This window comes from Empidonax traillii, unplaced genomic scaffold (genome assembly GCF_003031625.1).
Source record: "Empidonax traillii isolate 1590-97213 ecotype Southwest subspecies unplaced genomic scaffold, ASM303162v1 scaffold104:size2570737, whole genome shotgun sequence".
Taxonomy (NCBI): domain Eukaryota; kingdom Metazoa; phylum Chordata; class Aves; order Passeriformes; family Tyrannidae; genus Empidonax; species Empidonax traillii.
The window spans coordinates 848747-867526 of NW_020955297.1; the positions used below are offsets into that span (position 1 = coordinate 848747).

The 18780-nt window shown below is 39.2% G+C and overlaps 1 protein-coding gene across 8 annotated transcripts in view; it reads left to right on the forward strand.

The window, feature by feature from the left end:
* The window catches only part of PXK (PX domain containing serine/threonine kinase like), a 35792-nt gene that overhangs the window by 792 nt on the left and 16220 nt on the right, over window positions 1–18780 (forward strand). For 7 of the 8 annotated variants that reach the window (XR_003571089.1, XM_027882292.1, XM_027882293.1 and 4 more), the window contains exons 2-7: window positions 9349–9399; window positions 10060–10107; window positions 14591–14777; window positions 16654–16731; window positions 16918–16991; window positions 17831–17905. Coding sequence is in view for 7 of the 8 variants with exons in the window: in XM_027882292.1 (XP_027738093.1) it covers window positions 9349–9399; window positions 10060–10107; window positions 14591–14777; window positions 16654–16731; window positions 16918–16991; window positions 17831–17905 (513 nt within the window). In the remaining variant the exon portion in view is untranslated. Of the gene's footprint in view, window positions 1–9348; window positions 9400–10059; window positions 10108–14590; window positions 14778–16653; window positions 16732–16917; window positions 16992–17830; window positions 17906–18780 lie in introns of those variants that run through there. The other variant, XM_027882299.1, reaches the window with a different exon arrangement.

Sequence of the window (18780 nt, forward strand, 5' to 3'; positions counted from 1 at the left end):
ATTTGCCTGCGGGTCCTGCTGTGTGACTGAGGCTGTGAAGCTGCAGAGACCCCGCAGCCCCAGCCCCGCTTCTTTGTTGTGGGGAGCGGTGACACTCAGCAGAACAAACCCGGCTGTCACTTGGGTGTCACAGGTTAATTATGGGATGCCAGGGATACATGACGCTGCCTCCCTAAGAACTGCGCTGTCTATAGCATGCAGTAATAGTCCCAATTTCATAATGTCCTGTTTGCAGTTATTTTCCACTTTAAAAACCAGGTTTCCTTATAGTATGACCAAGCAGTACTGTGAATCAGAGAGAGGGAACTGGCTGTCATTTGTGGTTCCTGCTTTGGCTGAGAGCAGGGATGCTGGGCTGGAGAGGAGGCCAGAGGTACCTCAGCAGCAGGTACACTAGTGGGAGGCGTGCTTTAAATGGCTTTCTTCTGCCCCTAACACAGCTCAGATCCCTGCATTGTGGATCTTTTCCTGGTTCCATGCATCTGGTGCATACCCTTAACCTGAATGACAGTAACTGTAGGTTCACCACAGGATATACAACTGATCTGTAGACTGCCTTATTAAATACTCTTCCTATAAATAATCTGCACTTAAGAAATGGGATTTTTTGTGTGTGAGGAACTCTCATTAACTAATGTTCCAGTCTTCTCTGAACAGAAATTACCTACGAGAAATGGCCTAGGAGGTCTCTTGAATCTAGCAGGCTGTGGCTCTCAGTTGTTGCAACTTTTCTTCTTATATTTCTTGGCAATTGTGATACTTTTTACCTGTTCCAATAGCTAAGGGGTGCATGTGCCAAGTCCTATGAGAAGTTGTGTAACTCCTAATACCCCCCAGTTGGCAGAGCAGATTAAGTTTCATTGGTAGCTTGTTTCCAACAAGCCTTATTATACTTTTTCACTACTGCAAATGACAATAGCTTTTTGTGTTCTTTCCTTTTGCTTGCATGATTTTGGTTAAAAAAGAAAAAGTCACTAAATTCTTTCAGAATGAATACTTTTTTCAATGCAGACTCTGTGTGTGTTGTCTTGTCTGAGGGAGTGCTGTTCCCCCCCTCTTTCACCTCCGTATTCTAACGGATGTTCAGGAAAAATTCTCTATTGATTTGCTCTGATCTTTTGTTAATACCAGAGTGCTGGAGCACTGTGCTTTTTGATTTAAAATCTGTCTCTAAGATACATCTCTTAGTAATTGTTTGTTTTACTGCAGAAGCCCTGTTGATAGTTGAAAGATGGCTTGAAGTGTGTGTAGCACAGATGGTTTATATAGAGCCAGTGTGGGATAACAAAATACAGGAAGCCATTAACAGACACTTGGTTTCTTATTTGATGTAAATTGACTATTTTGTCATTTTGGACGCTTCATCTTATGTCGCTAGTATCTGAATAGTTTGTTTATTGGTGGGTGATGCTGTCCCTGATTTGAACTTTCCTGGTTTATAATAAGCTACACAAATAAACCCTTGTATCTGAAGAGGTGTGTAAATGAAGCCCCTCTAAGAAATAAGGGCTGAAGTGCCTTTGTGGGGTCTTAAGACTGCATTTTACTTTGTTAAATTATAGTTAGCAGAAAGTAGGTTGTCATTAACTGAATGCTTTTTAGGTTTGTTCCTCATCCCACCTCAAAGCAGTATCTTCAAAAGATGTACATCTGTACAGTCCTTCATCCCAAACTACTGTCTGGAGAACTAGGTTTGCAAATGGCAGACTTGTTCTAAAGCTGAAATACAAATGCAACCATAAATAAATTTTCTGTTCTGTTGTCAGCAGTTTGTATTAAGATTTTATAATGCTGTTTAGTGTTGCAAGAGTTGTTTTAAACTTGCATTTGTATTTTTTCCCTGTAGATCATAGCTTATAAAAGCACTCATATGAAAACAGCTTAGGCCGAGGTTAGGTCTAACTCAGCAACTGAACTAGTAATTATGTAAACCTTCTGTGGATGCTGAAAATAGACAGTCTTCTGAAAAACCAGCTAAGGAAGAGGTAAAGAATTTCAGGAAAAGCTCTGTAGACATGGTGAAACATCGCACAGAAGACCAAAGCTTGTGTCAAGTGAATAGTCTGCTTGCCTATTGTTCTTAGTAGTTTTTGTTAATTTAAATTTAATACAGCAAACTGGGTGAGTATAAACTTCACAGCATTGAGTCAGGAGCTGTAATTGGCACAGACTCAGTTTCTGTTTCCTGGGGCTGAAGGTGAAACTGAAAAAAAACAAAACTGAAAACAAAACCTGAAACTACTACACACGTACCTGAATTCTCCAGAAACCTAAGAAGGGACAAAGCTAGTATAGAAAATGTACTTTTGAGGGTTTGCACTTTTTGCTTAGTAAGAGTAGGTCAACCCCATTTACTAGGGAAATTATTTTAGGGAATCAGCTGCAAAATCCTCTGATATGCTCACAAGCTCGGTGTGTTTTGTTCAAGACAGAAGAGCTCAGAGTCAGTATACATCTGAGCTGGGACACAATCTCCATGTTTTTGTGTTGCAACAAAGAAATTGTCCATTGAGGTTTTCTTTCTGCATATTTATATCCAGTGATAATTGAAGATGAAAATTATGCTTTTTTATGTTTGCAAAAGTTGTTTCCCCGGTTAGGTGTGTTACAAGCAGTCCGAGTTTTGTTGGAATGTGCACTTACATACAATTAATTCTGTAGTGTGGTGTTTTTATAGACCTTTTAATTTTAAAGCAAAAAACCCAAACATATTGCAGGTGCATTCCAGTGGCACCCACTTAACATGAACAAACCCTGTCAGCTTCGTTTTGTCTCCTGCTTTATGCTTCCGTCACTAGCACTGCATCGGAGAGAGAGAAACTGTAGCTTCCAGGACTGTGTTGGGCACCTTTCCATAGCCATGGCTCAGTCCCTTGGTAGGTGTGTGTACCAGTTTTGCAGAAAATGAAGTTGTTTTGTAGCCACTGCATTCCTTGACTTCAGTAGGAGTGGAATTACATCCAATATATTAAGCCATTTGCAAGTGTCTCATCTTGACGCCAAATGTTGTGTTCTGACAACAGAGGCAATTTCAGCACTAAAACTTTAATAAATGTTGGCTGTTGAACTTGCTTCATATTGCAGTATTTCATCTGTGTGTTCGCTATTTAGAAGTGGTTTTCTTTCTGAGCCTTGAAATAGGATGCTGTTTTCTTCCACAATAATCTAGACATATTCCTTAGTAAGAACTGCCTATTGTACATATAACTCTTAGAGCACTTTTCAGCAGCAGAACTACCATTGAGTTGTACATATACTTACGAGCATTCCTTAATTCCTTTCTGAAACGATTTTGCTTTTTCATGTGTTTCATGTTTTGAAATGGAAGTAGTGAAACAGCCAGCTTTGCTGCAGTACATTGTTGTCTTAAAGGCATTTGGAAACGAACAGCTGAAATAAATCCCTCTCATAACATACTTTCAGAGTTTTTAGTTTTTCTTGAGCAATGATGAATGTTGACACTCACAGCTTTTAGATTAGAAAAATGTTGAAAAAGCATTTATATTTCTCCTATATCGTTCCCAATACAAAAATGGAGCCATATGTTTCTAGAAGTGTAGGATTTAGTTTAAAAACTTGTAAAGGACTTTGCACATCTGCTTTATAAGGAAGTCAATCTCTGCAAGGTTGCCTTCACTTTGAACAAAAACAAACACGAAGTTACTTTTAAACGTGGCTTTAGAGAAGGGAGCTATTAGAGTTCACTTGTTTGAGGTTACAGGAGTGCAGTTCCTCCACTGGCCTTAGTAAGTATCCTTGACCACCTCCCACCTCCCCTCCAGCCTGAGCTCACAAAAGGTAGCTCTTTCATCACACCTAATTTTAGATATTCTAACCTTTTGGTTTCCTCTGGTGAACTCAGAAAATTACTGTTGCATTTGTAGCTCCTACAAAGATTGCAGTCAAAATATTAGATGCCATATCATACTTTAGTAAACCCTAATTAGAATATTTTTGTTGGCCACTGAGTATTTCCTGAAAAATACTGATTATTTTGCCTTTCTGGTGAAGGCCACAGTGATGCAGGGCACTGAAAATCCATGATTTCTCATGTTTCATTTCTTTCCTTGTTGAGTAAGTTTCATTACATCTATATGTGTGTCCTATTTTTTCCCTGCAGTTGTCCCACTTCACAGCTTTCACTTATTGAATGGCTGACTCATTACTAGAGCCGTGACACAGTGTGTGAATGGTGCAGACAGGACACATGCACACCTGCATTGTTTAAAGTGTAGGGAAACACCTGCCTGCTGCTGCTTCTACCTCAGATGGGCTTAATGGCAGGTTGTGCAATAGCAAATAAGTACTGTGCCCTGTAACAGAGAGGTCTCTGAGGCTGAGCAGCTTTCCTGGCCTTGTTGCTACTTTTCACATGGGAGATTTTCTAAATAAACATTTAAAAGAGCTTCTTACTAGAAATTGTTCCAATCCAGCCTACTTAAGCAGGGATTGTCTTCATGCTTAATTAGGCTTTCCTCTCTTTAATGCTTATAAAATAAAGCTCTTTCAAACTTTTAGTTGATGTGACCTGAAGGTGACCTGGATCTTTATAATGGTTGGCTTTTCAAGCCTGTTGGATTAAACAGACGTACAGCAGAAATCTGTGGAAAAACAGGCTGACTGTCCTGAGTTGGAAATTTAGAGACTAGTTTCTTGGCAAAACAGAATGTATTTACCAATAGTGGTGACACTCTACATTTTATTTTAAGAATCTCTAAATTTGCCCCTTGTTCTTTCCTATTTTGTCTCTACAAAAGCCTTCTTTCCTGTTTGCTTCCTGTTTCAAAAACTAGGAATGGTGATAAACAGCAATTGATAAACATTTGAACATACTTTGCTGTATGATTTTCACCTAGGAATGTTAACAAAATTTTGCTGAGCAGCACTGAGCTGCCGATGCTAGTGTTTTAATAAGTGCTGGAATACCAGGGACTAATCTTGGTGAATGTGAGGGGGAAAAACATCTAAATGTTGGCTCTGCATGTAAATGGGTAAGTTCAGGATAATGGTGATCCCACTCAGTGATTGTGAAACTGTTACTGGCAAAGTATTGGAGAAATGCAGTGTGGTTATCACTGATCCATGTGGATTTTTGGAGAATACTCCTTTTCAGAAACTTTATCCAGAACTCTGTAGTGATGGGAGAAGATTTTAGAAAATGACAGCGTGCAGCTGGGGTCATGCAGCTTTCCCTGCTCCCAACCTCCTCCTCCCGGCACCAGTTTCCACTTTTTTGACTAATTGGAGCAGCCAGGAAATGATCCCATAGGTAAAACTGCTTTCTTTGGCATCTTAAAAAATGTATCTTGAACTGCTACTGGAATATCAAGATTGTGTCAGGAACTGCTTGGCAATACTGGTACGAAGAGGAGCGGATGCACAAACCTTACCTGTTGGGGAGTCTGGAGAGGTCCGTGGAGCTTGTGTTGGGAATGGTTGTGTGGCCTTTGTTGTAGGTGTCTCCTGTGTAGCTGCTGGCAGTGACCTTGCTGCCTGTAGGCAAAATCAGTAGCAGGAGGTTCTCTCTCTGTTGTCTCTTCTGTGCAAGCTGAGACCTTTCTTTGCCAGCCATCAGCTGTTAGGGCTCCTTTGAAGTTATTTGGTAAACTGAGTCATAGGAAAGATTCTGAGCTATTCATGTAGGAGTGAAAGATGCCATGGGAATTTCTGCATGAGTGTAGCTAACCTAGACCTCACCGAGCCTGGTTGTTGATTCCTAAAATTGTTGGCAGGAGCGAACTCTGGTGGTAATTACTGGCCCTTTCTGAAGTCTTTTCCATTCTGTTTTCCAAGGTTGGATGATGCAGCTAAGCAGAAATGATCCTGAGTGTGCCTCTCTGTTTTCCTTATGCTTTTATGTGTTTCCTATGGGCACAGTCTCAGTCCCACTATCAGGCAGTGTCAGAAGAAGATTGTTGTAATTCAGATTTTTTTTCCCCTAACCAAAACAGAATTTGGCAGGGTAATAAAGGCTTTTGTGCATTTAGGCTTGAAGAGTTGAAAGCTCTTCTCTGGTCCTCTGGGAAGCGTATATCAGTGGTGCTAATTATAATCCCACAACAAGCTTGTTGCCACGCGGAGGCAATAGGAAGTATCAACTTCTCACTAAAACTCAGCATACTGTGGTCTGCTGATTATGTGTAGCCATGGCAGACACTGGGAATGGGATTGTGTTTTTTATCCTATTTTTTCTACTACAGCTATTCAATCTCGTTATCAACTTAGGGTGAAAAATACCCCAAACCCCAGAAAAGCATTTAGACTTTTTTGTCAGCTGTATTGACAGGGTGGACAACTGTTCATTACAGTCAGTGTTTTAGGGCATCAGAGCAGAACTGGATGGGAAAATGCTCAAGTATATGTAGGGAAAAATAGCTGAGGCCCAAATATGTCTTTTTTTTATATAATCTTCCTGTGAGAATGGGCTCTGAGCCCCGAGTTGTTTATCACTGGGCTCTCCAGAAGAGCCACTGCCGTGTTGAGCAGAGTGGTTGTGGGCAATGAGATGCTTTGATGGTTGTCTAATAAGTTTGTGTTCTGCCTGCCTGGGAGGGCTTTCTTGGGGTACAGTAGAAAATGATAATCACTGGGTGAAGAGTAAGTGCTACAAGGAATTGAGCATTAACTCTGCTTCTTTCAAAATCCTAGAAAAGATGAATGACTGCACGTGGTGAATCATCACTGACGTGGTTTTCAGAGGAACAGCCAACGTTCCTTTGAGACTTGATGAATAAGCAATTGTTGCAATTCTTTGTCTGTGTGTGAAGTAGCCTCTTCCTACTTCCCAAAATGCAGAAACGATCACAAAACAGGAAAAGCCACTTTAGTGGTGAATACGGGTTTCCAGGTGTCCCTTTAATTGATTTCTGTCATACAGTTTCCAAACATAATTACACCGGTTGAATTACAATTAGCTCTGTTACTATTTATGAGTATTTGGGCTTCTTGTTTTGCAGGAAGATACCATAATTATGATTTCAAATGGATGAGAGAAGAGAATATGGAGTGAGCATGTCAGGCTGATTTTCTGAAAATAGACACTTTAATTCTAGTGTAACAGTTACGTGTTTTGGTTTGTGACATCTCAGATTTATGTCATTTCCAACTAAGATGCTAGGACAAGAAATGTCATAAATCACTTTGGTTTTCATGCTTACTAGTCTTGTTCCTTCTCAAGGCTAGGAGGTTCAAACTTACTACAGATATTTGACAGCTGTGATGATAAAGGGTGTTTTAAGTGAATTTTAGAAAATGGTATAGCATTTTTGACTCAGCAGCACTGGGCTTTGGAAGGAAACTTCAGAAAATAAAATCTGGATTAGGTAAGGTTGAACATACAAGGTGATACCAACTGGTTAAGTGTTGCCTTTGCCTCATAATTTTTGATTTACACTAATTACTTGGTAGATGTTAAATGAGAATTTAGTTCTCTGGAGGGATTCTCTGATGTGCCCCACTTTGTTAGTTTGCTCCAAAGGTATACTTATGTTTTTCAGCGTAACAGTTTTTAATTTAATTTAATTTTAAAGAGGAGAATTATTTTGTGGAGTTTAGAAGGCAAGTTCCAAAACCAGAAGACACTTCACAGTGCTTGAAAGAAGATACTTAAAAAGGCATGAAGTGGATTCTTAACTGTGAACCTGAGTTTATAATACTTCATGAATCAAGTGCTCAGTTAATTGAATTATCTAATTGGTAGACAGGCACATGTCAGATAGAGTTATTGTTATGAAATGGACAAATTTGGCATTAAACACAAGGTGCAGGAAATACCTTTGTTTATTTGTTGTTATTTCCCCATTGTTTGTTCGTAGTAATTTTGAACGCAGCATAAATTTTAATATCTGCAAATGCGCATGATGCTCTGATCAGTCCTTTTTGTGTAAGACTCCTGTTGATGGAAGCAATTCAGCGAAAGAGCACTTGAAATGGAAAAAATTATTCAGCACTTTACATAAAACACGTTTGAAAGTTTGTCCCGGGGTGAATGAAGTCATCTGAGCTGGCTGACAGCGGTGCATCATGTGCTGCTGCACTGCAGGCAGGGGCTGGTGGGTCCTTGTGCGTCGCTTGGCACAAGTGCAAGGAGCTTTTTGCATGTTCCAGCTCGGGAATGCTGTGGCCCGTGGTGGGAATTTGTGTTTGGCTCAGAATTTTTCGTTCTCACTTTGGATGTGTAGCTGCAGGTGCGTGGGTGTGACTGTGCTCGTTCCCCTGGGGAAGCCTGACGGGTTTAGTGGCACTGAGCCTCAGTGCAGGGTCCTGCCACCCCAGCCAGGCCTGTTTCTCAATGTAAATTATGTGGCTGTGGGAGAATCTCTGTAAAAAGACTTTAAAAAGAGCTGCACTTACAGAGCTTTGTGTGAGCAAATGGCAAAGAAGTATCTATTGCTACAATCAGCCCAGAATAATTTTATTTCCTTACTAATTAAACAATATCTAAAATGGAGAATATAGGATTTCTAGGAAATGGACTTGCCTTGTTTGTGATATTTGAAATGTCAAAAGTGGTTTTAGAACTGTTTTCAAACTGAAACAGAGTAGAGGTAAACAAAGTCATGGCTGCCTTGAAGTATGTCTGATTGGGTGTATAAGATACTTCATATCTATTTTTGAGATAATTGAATAAATCTCCAATGATGATATTGTTGTATTGGCCAGGTATTTGTGACCAGGCATTAGTCTGCAAAAGGTACAGTGGAGCTTGAAATGAAGAAACTGAAAAAAATTGTGATCTATGAATGTAATTGTGGTGGAAGAATTATTAATTCTTAAAATTCAAAAGTTCCTTACTGAGATTTAGATATATCTGCATAGTTAATATTTAAATATTTAACATTAAGCATGCACTATAAATGAAGAATTACCATCATGAGAAACTGAGATGTTCTAGTTAGCCAAGCACATTCCACAGCTTTTGTGGTAACCTTTCCAGTACAAAAATAATTGGAGGTTGAGCAGCTGTGGTTATTTATTGGCATTTCACTCTGTTTTGGTGGTGGCAGTAGTTCCTGGGGGTACTTGCTGGATATTGGAGGTGAGGTAAGGAGAGGTTTCTTCAGCTGATGTTGGTAGAGATGTGTGCTGAGTATGCTTTTACTGCCTTTTTCTGTAACTAAATTAAACTGTTCAAGTGCAAGCTCCTGGACCTGTCCTTGTGTTCTGCACTGGGAAGCAGAGTGAGACAATTGCTGGGGGTGGGAGTGAGCAAATCCAGCTTGGACCTTCCCCCAGGTGCTCGATCTGAATTTTCTGTTTCTCAGTATTTGTGGTCATAGTTGGAGAAGTACTGAATAACTTTCTTCAGCTTACTCACTCTCATTTCTAATATTTTTTTCCTTTTATTAGGAATACATAATCCGTGTTCAGAGAGGAGTTTCAGCAGAAAACAGTTGGCAGGTAATTTCTGAAGCTGTGGTTCATGTAACCAGGATGCCTTTTTAGGATGAGTTTGAAAATTGTCCCTTCCTAACTTTTCAAACTTGAGCTGGAAAGAGAAATGTTCATTTGGAATTGAGAACATGAAGTGCTTGAATACTTTTGATCAAAAACTAAGAGAAAACCAGTATTGCTGCCAGCTACAGAAGGCATGTTGTCTTCTCCTATTCTGAATATTCCAGGAAAAGTGCCTGTCGTGTTACTACTGTGGTTTGCTACAACCATCATTTTAAAATCTCAAATGCTAGTTTGCCTTCCTTAGGGCTAAAATTACAGCCTTGCTGAGCAACAAAACCAAGAAGTAGTAATGAAAATGACTATGAAAAGTTGTTGCATCTAATATGGCAAAAATGCCTTTTTTGCCACAACTTTGCTCACAAATATTTTTAAACCTGTTTTAAGATAATATTTAGAAATGCATTTTCTTTCTGGTCAGATATGATTAAAAACTGCTCTGGTCTCTGGCAATGTGACATAAATCCAACAGTTATGCCTTTGTACAAGAATTGTTAAAAGAAGATGATTATAAATGGGAATTACTTTTCTCTGATGTAATTTTGAGGAGTAAAATGCTAATGGAAAAAGTAATTTTTTTCCTGAACTGTGTCTTTTATTTTGCAGATTGTGAGGCGATACAGTGACTTTGACTTGCTTAATAACAGCTTGCAGGTAACTTTCACCCTTGATATATAAATATAAAGTCTAATTAGGAGGGTTTATTTAAAATGGCTTGTGATATTTGTATATATTGTGGTGAAGAAGAAATAAAAATTCACATAGCTGTAAAGAGCAGCTGTGACTTCAAATGTAACTTGAATGTGTACTTTTTCACTCCTACGTTTTCCCTTATAAAATTGAATTTTAGCATCAACGGGATCAATTTATATAGAAATGGAGGAAATTGGCAGATACTGAATCTTTCCCTTCAGTACTGTGACTTGTTCCGGTTTTGTGTGTTTTTATTTGTTCCTTCTTTGATTTGGAGAAAGCCAAGGCACATACCAACCTTATAAATTCAGCATTGAAGTGCTATGTGTCCCATTATTTATATTCGTCTAAAAGCACTACCAGATGCTGCTTCTCATGTGATGGTTTTCTGTGTCACTGAGGAGTGTTCCTTGGCCAAACACTGGACTCACTGTGTGTTTTCTTCTGCTTTTCAGGACAATTATTTCTTTTTAGTTTGTGTGGGAAAAAGCAGGGTGTATGTGAGTGTGTTTGGAAAAGGGGGGAAGCAGGAGTGATGAGCATCGACAGGGTTGAGACTCATTACTTGGGACTTCCATGGTACTGGGCAAACAAGATAAAAAATGAATGATGAGGTTGAGGGTAGATTTTTGTGAGGTTGAAATTTTTTCCCCTGTTAAATCTTTCATGAATTCAAGAGTTTAATGCTGTTTCCACTTCCTCTTTACCTCCCCAGTTTAATCAACTACCTGCTTGATGATCCTTGGTGAGCAAAACCCTGCTAGGGTGTTGAATTGTGAGCTCTGACAGTCTGCTGTAACCAATTCCTTTGCTGAAGGTGGATAGGGGGACAAATTAGTCATAATTCAACAGATGCAACTTGGTTGTCTTGTTGAATTATTCTGTTGAATGTGCAGTAGCACGTAGGAACTTTTATCATGACCTAGAAACCTTCTCTGTGATGTGCTGAATAAATGCAATACAGGGATGTGTCCTACTCCAGAAACATCCGAGATTTAAAATTAGATAAACACCCAGGGGAACACGAGGAGATGAGATGGTACTAGTCATCAGAGTACCTAGGGGTCATTGTGGTCTTAACCATTGTCAGGTTCTGATAAAGATCACAGAGAAAGAATTTCGAGAAAGTTTTAAAAAGAAGAAAGAGTTCACTTCTGCAGCCACCTCTAACAAGCTCCTCTTAACCCTGGGGAATAGAATGTATTAAGGCATGAAAAAGTTTTATGCCTTCCCATTTACATTTCAAATGAGGCACCTTTAGTAGAGAAAGCAATGGACCTTTAAGTCCTAAAATTCAGAAATGCCAGGTACTGCAAGGTTAGGCCTAGGTGGAAGGTCTAGAAAGTGAAGGTAAATAGGTTTTGTATGATAAAGAAAAAACCTTTTTATCTGAGACAGAGGTGAACGATAAAAGGGGATGGTTCAGGAAATTATTTGACAGCAACTTGCAGAGTGGGATAAGGGGGAATTTGAAACAAGAGGGAGACCAGGATCTAGGACAAAAACATCAGCTTCTTGGGTGACCAGAAAACATCAAACAGAATAATCAAAGCATACCTCTAACTTGGATGGGAGGATATGAGAGCATGGCTAAATTAGCAGGCCATGGTCTTTAGCGCTTGACTCCTTCAATGAAAACTTCTGCTCACCCCTTGATTTTCAAACTCCTGAGTCTGCTTTCCATGGTCTGGAAAGGCAAAGTTGTGTCTCTACTTGGAGAAGCTTTTTCTGGCTCGTACAGAGAACCACCCTAAAAGTTGTTATTCTTCATTATGTGCCCAGCAGAAGGGCAGGAATAGAATTTTAAGCCTTTATCAAAGATGCACAGCTCTGCTTTTGACAAACACTACTGCTTCTCCAGCCTAGTTCCAAATGCCAGGGCAGACAGTAACTAGTGAGAATCATGGTAAAATTGCTCTTTTCTCCCACTGTTTTGGATTTTTTACTCTTTATGATGCTAGAACTGAAGTTTTTGCATCCAATAAGACAATACAACACTCCTCTGTTCTTTCCATCCAGAACTCTAAGCAACAATATTCTGTCACAATATTTAGGTCCCATAACTTGTTTTTAGACTCTTTAAACCATTGTGTATATTGAAATTGGAGTAAACAAACAAACCTCCACAAAAAGCAACCCTCCAAAAACCAGTATAAAACAAGGACCAGTAAGAAGATACCAAACTCCAGTCTTCTTCCAACTAAAGTGCAGCTGGAAAAACTGAGCTTCTTTTGGATGTATGACCCCAAGTTCTTCAAGTTCTTGTGGCATACTTGTCCTTTTTGTAGATTTTGGTGTTTGTGTTTGAACACAGCTGCAGTTGAGTTGGAATGCAAATTAATCTGGTGCTACCTATATAATAATACTAAGGATCAAGAATTTCAAAACTGTCTAGGCTTGAGAATGCATACTTTTGACCCTGATTTGTATCAGAAAGTTTCAAGCCAGATTCCCTGAACTCTCAACTGTACTGGATTGAAAAGCTCCTTCCAGTCTGTCCTGCATTTCTTCCTCTTGCCTTATTTGACTGAGATGTGTGGAGATCCTTGACTGCTCTTCTGTTTTGTTAAGTGAAGTACTGGAAGCAGTGGAATTCACAGCAAGATATCTGGCTTTTGTGAAGCATTTTACTGCAGCTTTTGAACAGACATTCCTGAGCGGGCTGTGGTTTGAAGATAAGAATGTTAATTCCCAGGTTCTTCCGTGGTGAAGCCCATCCTGGCTCCAGTGGTGAGCTGGGGCCACGGAGAAATATTGCTGGTGTTTGAAAGCATGTGAGGTCTTGGCAAGGTCAGGACCTCAGTGAGGTGTCCTTCTAGGACAGACAGTGTTCTCGCTGTGCTGTGTGTTTTGTTAGATTGCTACAAAAACCTGGGCCTGGATGTTACTTTCTGCTGAAAAATAGCAGATGTCTGATTTATAAGCTTTAAAACAAATAATAGTGGTTTGAAAACATCTGAACTAGAGTCAGTGTCTCTCTGATGGTAGCTAGCTGTCAGGTCAAGAAGGTAGAGGTGATTATCATTTGACATGCTTTTTAAGTGAGTAATATCAGAAAAGGATTTAGGTTTTGTTTGGAAACTTTGTTTTCAGTTGGAGTGGTCTGCCAAAGGAGAGTTCTTTTTGCCTCTGGTGTTAAAACTAATTTGGCGAATTATTGACTGTAAGTGGGATATGATTGCTTTTGGATTTATTCCTGGATATTTTTTTCCCTTGGGTGCAAAAGAGCATTGAAAATTCTCAGTGAATAAGATGATTTTTATAAGCATCTTCTGTAATCCAGACATAGTTATAGTTCTTTTTCAATCCCTAATTTACAGTCAGAAACCAGTGAAGTAGAAGTGCTAAACTTAGTAGGGAACAACTGCCATGTTCAAATGTATGAGGTAAAAAGGAAAGGGAATGCTTCTTCTGTCCCAGTTTGTTGAACTAATCCCTTACCTTTTCCACTGGTTAAAATGAAAGTTGTTCAAACACCAAAAGCCCCTGTCTTCTCCCTGGTGAACTGTTTGCCTTAGAAATGAGGTTATTGCATCTGGTGTAATTGATTCCTGCAACACACAGTTCTTAAAGATAACTCCCATGGAGATTCAGCTCACCCAAGGCAGGTGCTTTGATCTGCAAGGCAACAATGTGTTAACAATATGAAAAATGTATTCTGGCAATTCACATGACGTAATTGAATATAAACACAGAGGATGATCTCTTTGATCTGGCTTACATAAGGCTTTGAATTTCTGTACATTTTTTCATCGTCCTATTTTGAAGGATTTCTCTGATTTTTTTTTCTGAAGTTTCGGATCACTAATGTCAGCATAAAACAACTACTCTATGCCCACTGGTAGATTGCAACTATTTCTGGGTTGAAAGATGTATAGAATTAAAAAAAAAAAAAAAAAGAAGTACAGTAGCAAATTCTGAAGAGAAAATGGAAAAGTTGCACCATATTTGTAATTACAGATTTAAAGCACTGTAGGAAAGGGCTTTAAATTACCTACAAAGTCATTGAGTCAAAGGAAAGTTATTAATCTACACTTCATGAAATAAGAAAGCACAAATCTTATCCAGGGAAAATGATAAGGTGTGAATAGTTTTTGTGCTGTGGCAGAGGTGTGTCATAGGAAGGGTCTGGCTGAAAATTGTAGCCATTTAGTATCTGAAAGTTTTGTGTAGTGATCTTAAATGTATGACTCACTTGCAAAAATTTGTCTCCTTGTATTTTCAGTGTTGTTCCATTTACTAATCTCTTCACAGTGGGATGTGAGCTGTCTTCTGACTCTGATAACAGTACTTAGGAAAAATATAAAAGCTTGTAATACACAGTAGGAAAAGAGTTATTGAGTAGTTAGCTTGCTGCTGAGAGTCTTTTACTTTCTGAGTTGCCAGTTTATATCCCCGAGGCATTTTGAGAGCAAGGTTAGTAATTTTTCCTCTCTTTTTAAAGATCTCAACTCTAAGTCTACCTCTTCCTCCAAAAAAATTGATTGGAAATATGGAGCGTGAATTCATTGCCGAAAGACAGAAGGGACTCCAGGCCTATCTCGACGTAATTACTACCCATCACATACTGTCTAACTGTGAACTGGTAAAGAAATTCTTGGACCCAAACAGCTATTCTGTAAACTACACTGGTAAGCAGGAAATACAAAACTGTATTACAGTTTGACTTTAGGATGTGTGTTTATCTTCCATGAATGCTGGCAAGGATCTGCACTGAAACATGTGGGGAACAACCTTCAAAATTATGATATTGTGCATGTGATTATTTATGATAAGGCTTCTCCAGCTCTGCATGGATCATGCTGAGATTGTCAAATCTAAATATTTGAATTATTTCACAGAGGGTCAAGATAAGCAGAACTTGGGGGAGGGAGAGTTGCTGATAAATGGAGAGGGCTGGTGTTGGGAAGTCATTTGTCTGTCACAGTGTAAGGTGGAGTTAAGTTTGTCCACTCCGTATTCTTCTAAAACAGCCAATCTTTTCAACACTGAATCTTTCAACAGGAACAATTGTGGTCATCTTGTCCAGCTCCTACTGTTGCTTTGGGGTGTGAGTCTTCCAGAACTAATTGTTTGAGCTAGATTTAGTACTTTTAGCACTAGGTTTAGCTTGAATAAGTCAGACACCCTCTTCCCACAAATTCTGGAAAGTCACTGTATCCCCAGTGATCAGTTTCTTCATTACTAAATGTTTCTTCTTTGAATTTGTATTACTTCAGCTGTTGGAAACCATTAAACATTTCTCTTACAGACTGAAAAAACTTCCTCTTAGTGATCAAACCCACTCCACAGATTTAGTTCAGGGGCAAACCAACTCTTTGCAAAATGCAAAGCTTGTTTTCATAAAAGCAGAATCTCCTGAAGCAGGAACTCACTACTTCCTTTTCCCTTGTCTTTTTTTTCTCCCTTTATGTAACATTCTGGTGTCTTCAGCTCCAAAGTGCAAAGAACGTTTCCTGGATATTTCTGATAAGCTGTGCAGGAGTTGTAAATTCTCAGTAACTCTTTAAAGATGCAGTTTGTCTGGCTAATGCTGAGCAAGCAATTTAAATCCTCTAGGAGACACTGTGACTTCTGTGTTAGTTCTGAGAACTTTCATCAAGATTGTGTTTCCTGCTAGTTGCTGGGAACTTAGTAGCACAGACATCATTGCCTTTCGTCTTTAGAGACCATCAGTTTGTCATCTTTTAATTACTGGAGCAGTGAGATAATATTTATGCACTTTTTTTCTAGCATATTTATATAGAGAGAAGATACAGTGAAGAGGGAGAGATCAGCACATCCTTATCTTTTTGCTGATTTTTTATGCCATTTTAGAGAAAATCCCTTGCTAGCATGATTCCCTTTCTCCCCCTGCTGTCACCACCTCTCATTGAGATTTCCCTTCAGGTCACTTCATGAATAAACCAGTTGTGCTCCCAGCTGTGGGAGAATTCATGAACAAGATGGGTGTCCTCCCTCCAGCCCCCTAAATGTGTGCAGGCTCATGATAGCTGGCCAAATACCTTTGTCTTCACAGAACAGGGCAGGATAACACATGGTGAAACAGAACTGTTTAGTTTACATAATTTGCATGTAGCAATGGCAATATAGATGCACAGTAAAGAGATAAAAGTACTTTTACGGGTATAGCAGAAACATTTCATGATCTAATGTTGTGTACTCCTATTGTGGGAAATCTGAACTGTGAGCGTTGGATTTAGACTTGGAAATGTAGATCTAGTAGAGATAGAAAGCAGACTGTTAAGCTAAGTTTTCCAAGCAATGCTTTCTCTGTTTTCTCTCCGGATTTGAGTTATCAAGTTAAAAATGCAAATGCCCTCTAACTGTGTTTTTATCTGATTTCCTTTTTGAAGTGATTTTGCTGACTTTTAGTCTGAACTCCTGCGGGCTTCCTTCTGGCATTGAACCTTACCTAATATGTGGATAACTACATTATATAGTCTCTTTAAAACATTTTAATTTCTTTTCTATTCCCTCCCCCTTCTTCTCATTTTTTCTTTCCAGAAATTGCCTTACAGCACGTTTCAATGTTCTTCCGATCAGAGCCAAAGTGGGAAGTGGTAGAACCATTAAAAGATATAGGTAAGAAGAGCATGTGTGTGTGAAAGCTTGTCTGATTTTTTTTCCCAACTATATGAGTTGTCCTGAGATTCCAATCTTAGGTCTGAGATTCCAATCTTAAGTCTTTGCTTACAGACCTTGTCCTGCTTGTGAGTTGTGTCATTTAGTAGTGTTTAATTAAAACTGCTGCTGCCTTTTTTTTTGTAGGCTGGCGAATACGTAAGAAATATTTCTTAATGAAGATAAAGAATCAACCAAAGGAACGGCTAGTGTTAAGCTGGGTATATATGCCTCATCTCATCCTCAAGTCTTTCTCAATTTCACTCAAGATTTTATTTTGACTACCATGTGTGAGTGACAGAGAGATAGGCTGAAGAGCTCAGGCTTTGAGAGAGCCTTGAAAGCCCTCAGGTGGATGTGTGGTGTGGGAATTTCTTGTGTTTCTTTCCTCTGGTGGCAAATCCAGTTTGCAGGTTTCTGTGCTTGGCCATTTGTTCCTAATCCTGCACCTCAGGCTCTTCAGTTGTAATGATGTGGGTGTTGACCGTATATAAATCTGCTCGCTGAAAATAACAAGATGATCCTTTTTAAAGTGATGAGTTTTCTTATTTAGATCTTTAGTTGTACTGACAAACTAATAAGCAAGAGAGGCACAAACTGGTCCTTTGACAACACTTGCTTTTGCTGCTGTGCTAAAATGTGGTGCCCCCTTAATTGTATGAGCAAAGCTGTTTGTGAGACTTCACTGGAGAGCACAGGTCACTAAAGCCTGCAATAGGAGAGGAGTTTTTCTTGGTGCAGAGGAAGGAGGTGTCTTATCAGTTCACAATGCACACAGTCCCTCAGTCTGGAGTTTGCAGAGTTCATTCAGTGGTAGTAATGAATGTCAGATCTGGGGGAGGAAAGAGGCAGTAATATTTATGGTCACACATTTTGTTTGTGAAACCATGACCTTATTCAGTCTCTTCAGGTTTCATTCTGTATGTGTGATTTTCTTGCTTGTTCTTCAAAATATACCATCAAACATCTGTCTTCATTTGCCAGAGAAGAATATAGATCACATTTTCTTTATGGAATGCAACATCTTTTATGATGCCATTCTTTTCCTATTTATTTCCAGGCTGATCTTGGCCCTGATAAGTACTTGTCTGACAAAGACTTACAGTATGCTGTGAAACTTCTTTCTTCCTGTTCTGTGAGTATTACTTGAAGACTTTTAAATTGTGCTCAGAAGTGCGTGTCAAGGATTGATCTTGCAGAAGCACATATAGCCTAGTAGACAGTTTGTAATTTTAGAGTTACTTTCATGTAAAGGTTTGCAAACCTTTTAATTACATTTCCCATATAATATGAAGCAACGTGTTCTCAGCACAAATAATAATACGGCGGGATTATTACAGGAGATTCAGTGTTGTGGTTAGTTTAATTTTTTTTCTTCTTGTGCAGTACTGTGAGGTCATGAGCTTTTATTTCAGCTCTTCAGCACTTTCAGGCTGTTAGGATAGTGCTGTCTAGGTGTAAGTGCTGGCCCATGAGCTGGGGATATTCTCAGGCAGCAGTGGATGAGGCAATGGAAGAACTGTTAGGTTTTCTCAGTTCTTTGAGCTTAAAAAAAGGAGTATCTCAGTAGAGGTACAATGAAAGCTGTACAATTTAAGCTCCTGTGCAATGCCACGCTATAAATCCAATAGGCATCTCTGCCTGAAAAACGGTCACTTTACTCCAAAAGGAGTTAAGGATGTTAAGCATGTGAGAGACTGGCTGAAAGGAATGGTATTTAAACTGGTAAATCTCTGTGCAGTCTTGGAGCTCAGCAGTTGCCCATAACAGGAGAGACTGAAAACCAGGCTGCTCAACCCCCAGCCACACTGAAACTGTTGTGTTAAAATAAGACACAAACAAGGGGTCTTCTCCTGACTAGCAATTTCAGTTGGTATATGTGTTGTATCTGTAATTTATTTCCAACTGTGCTCTCTCATTCGGTTTTGCAAAGTTGTTACAATAATTTCTGAAGACATAAAACTGTTATGACAGCTATTAATGCTGAATTTCCTTATGTGCCATAGTTGT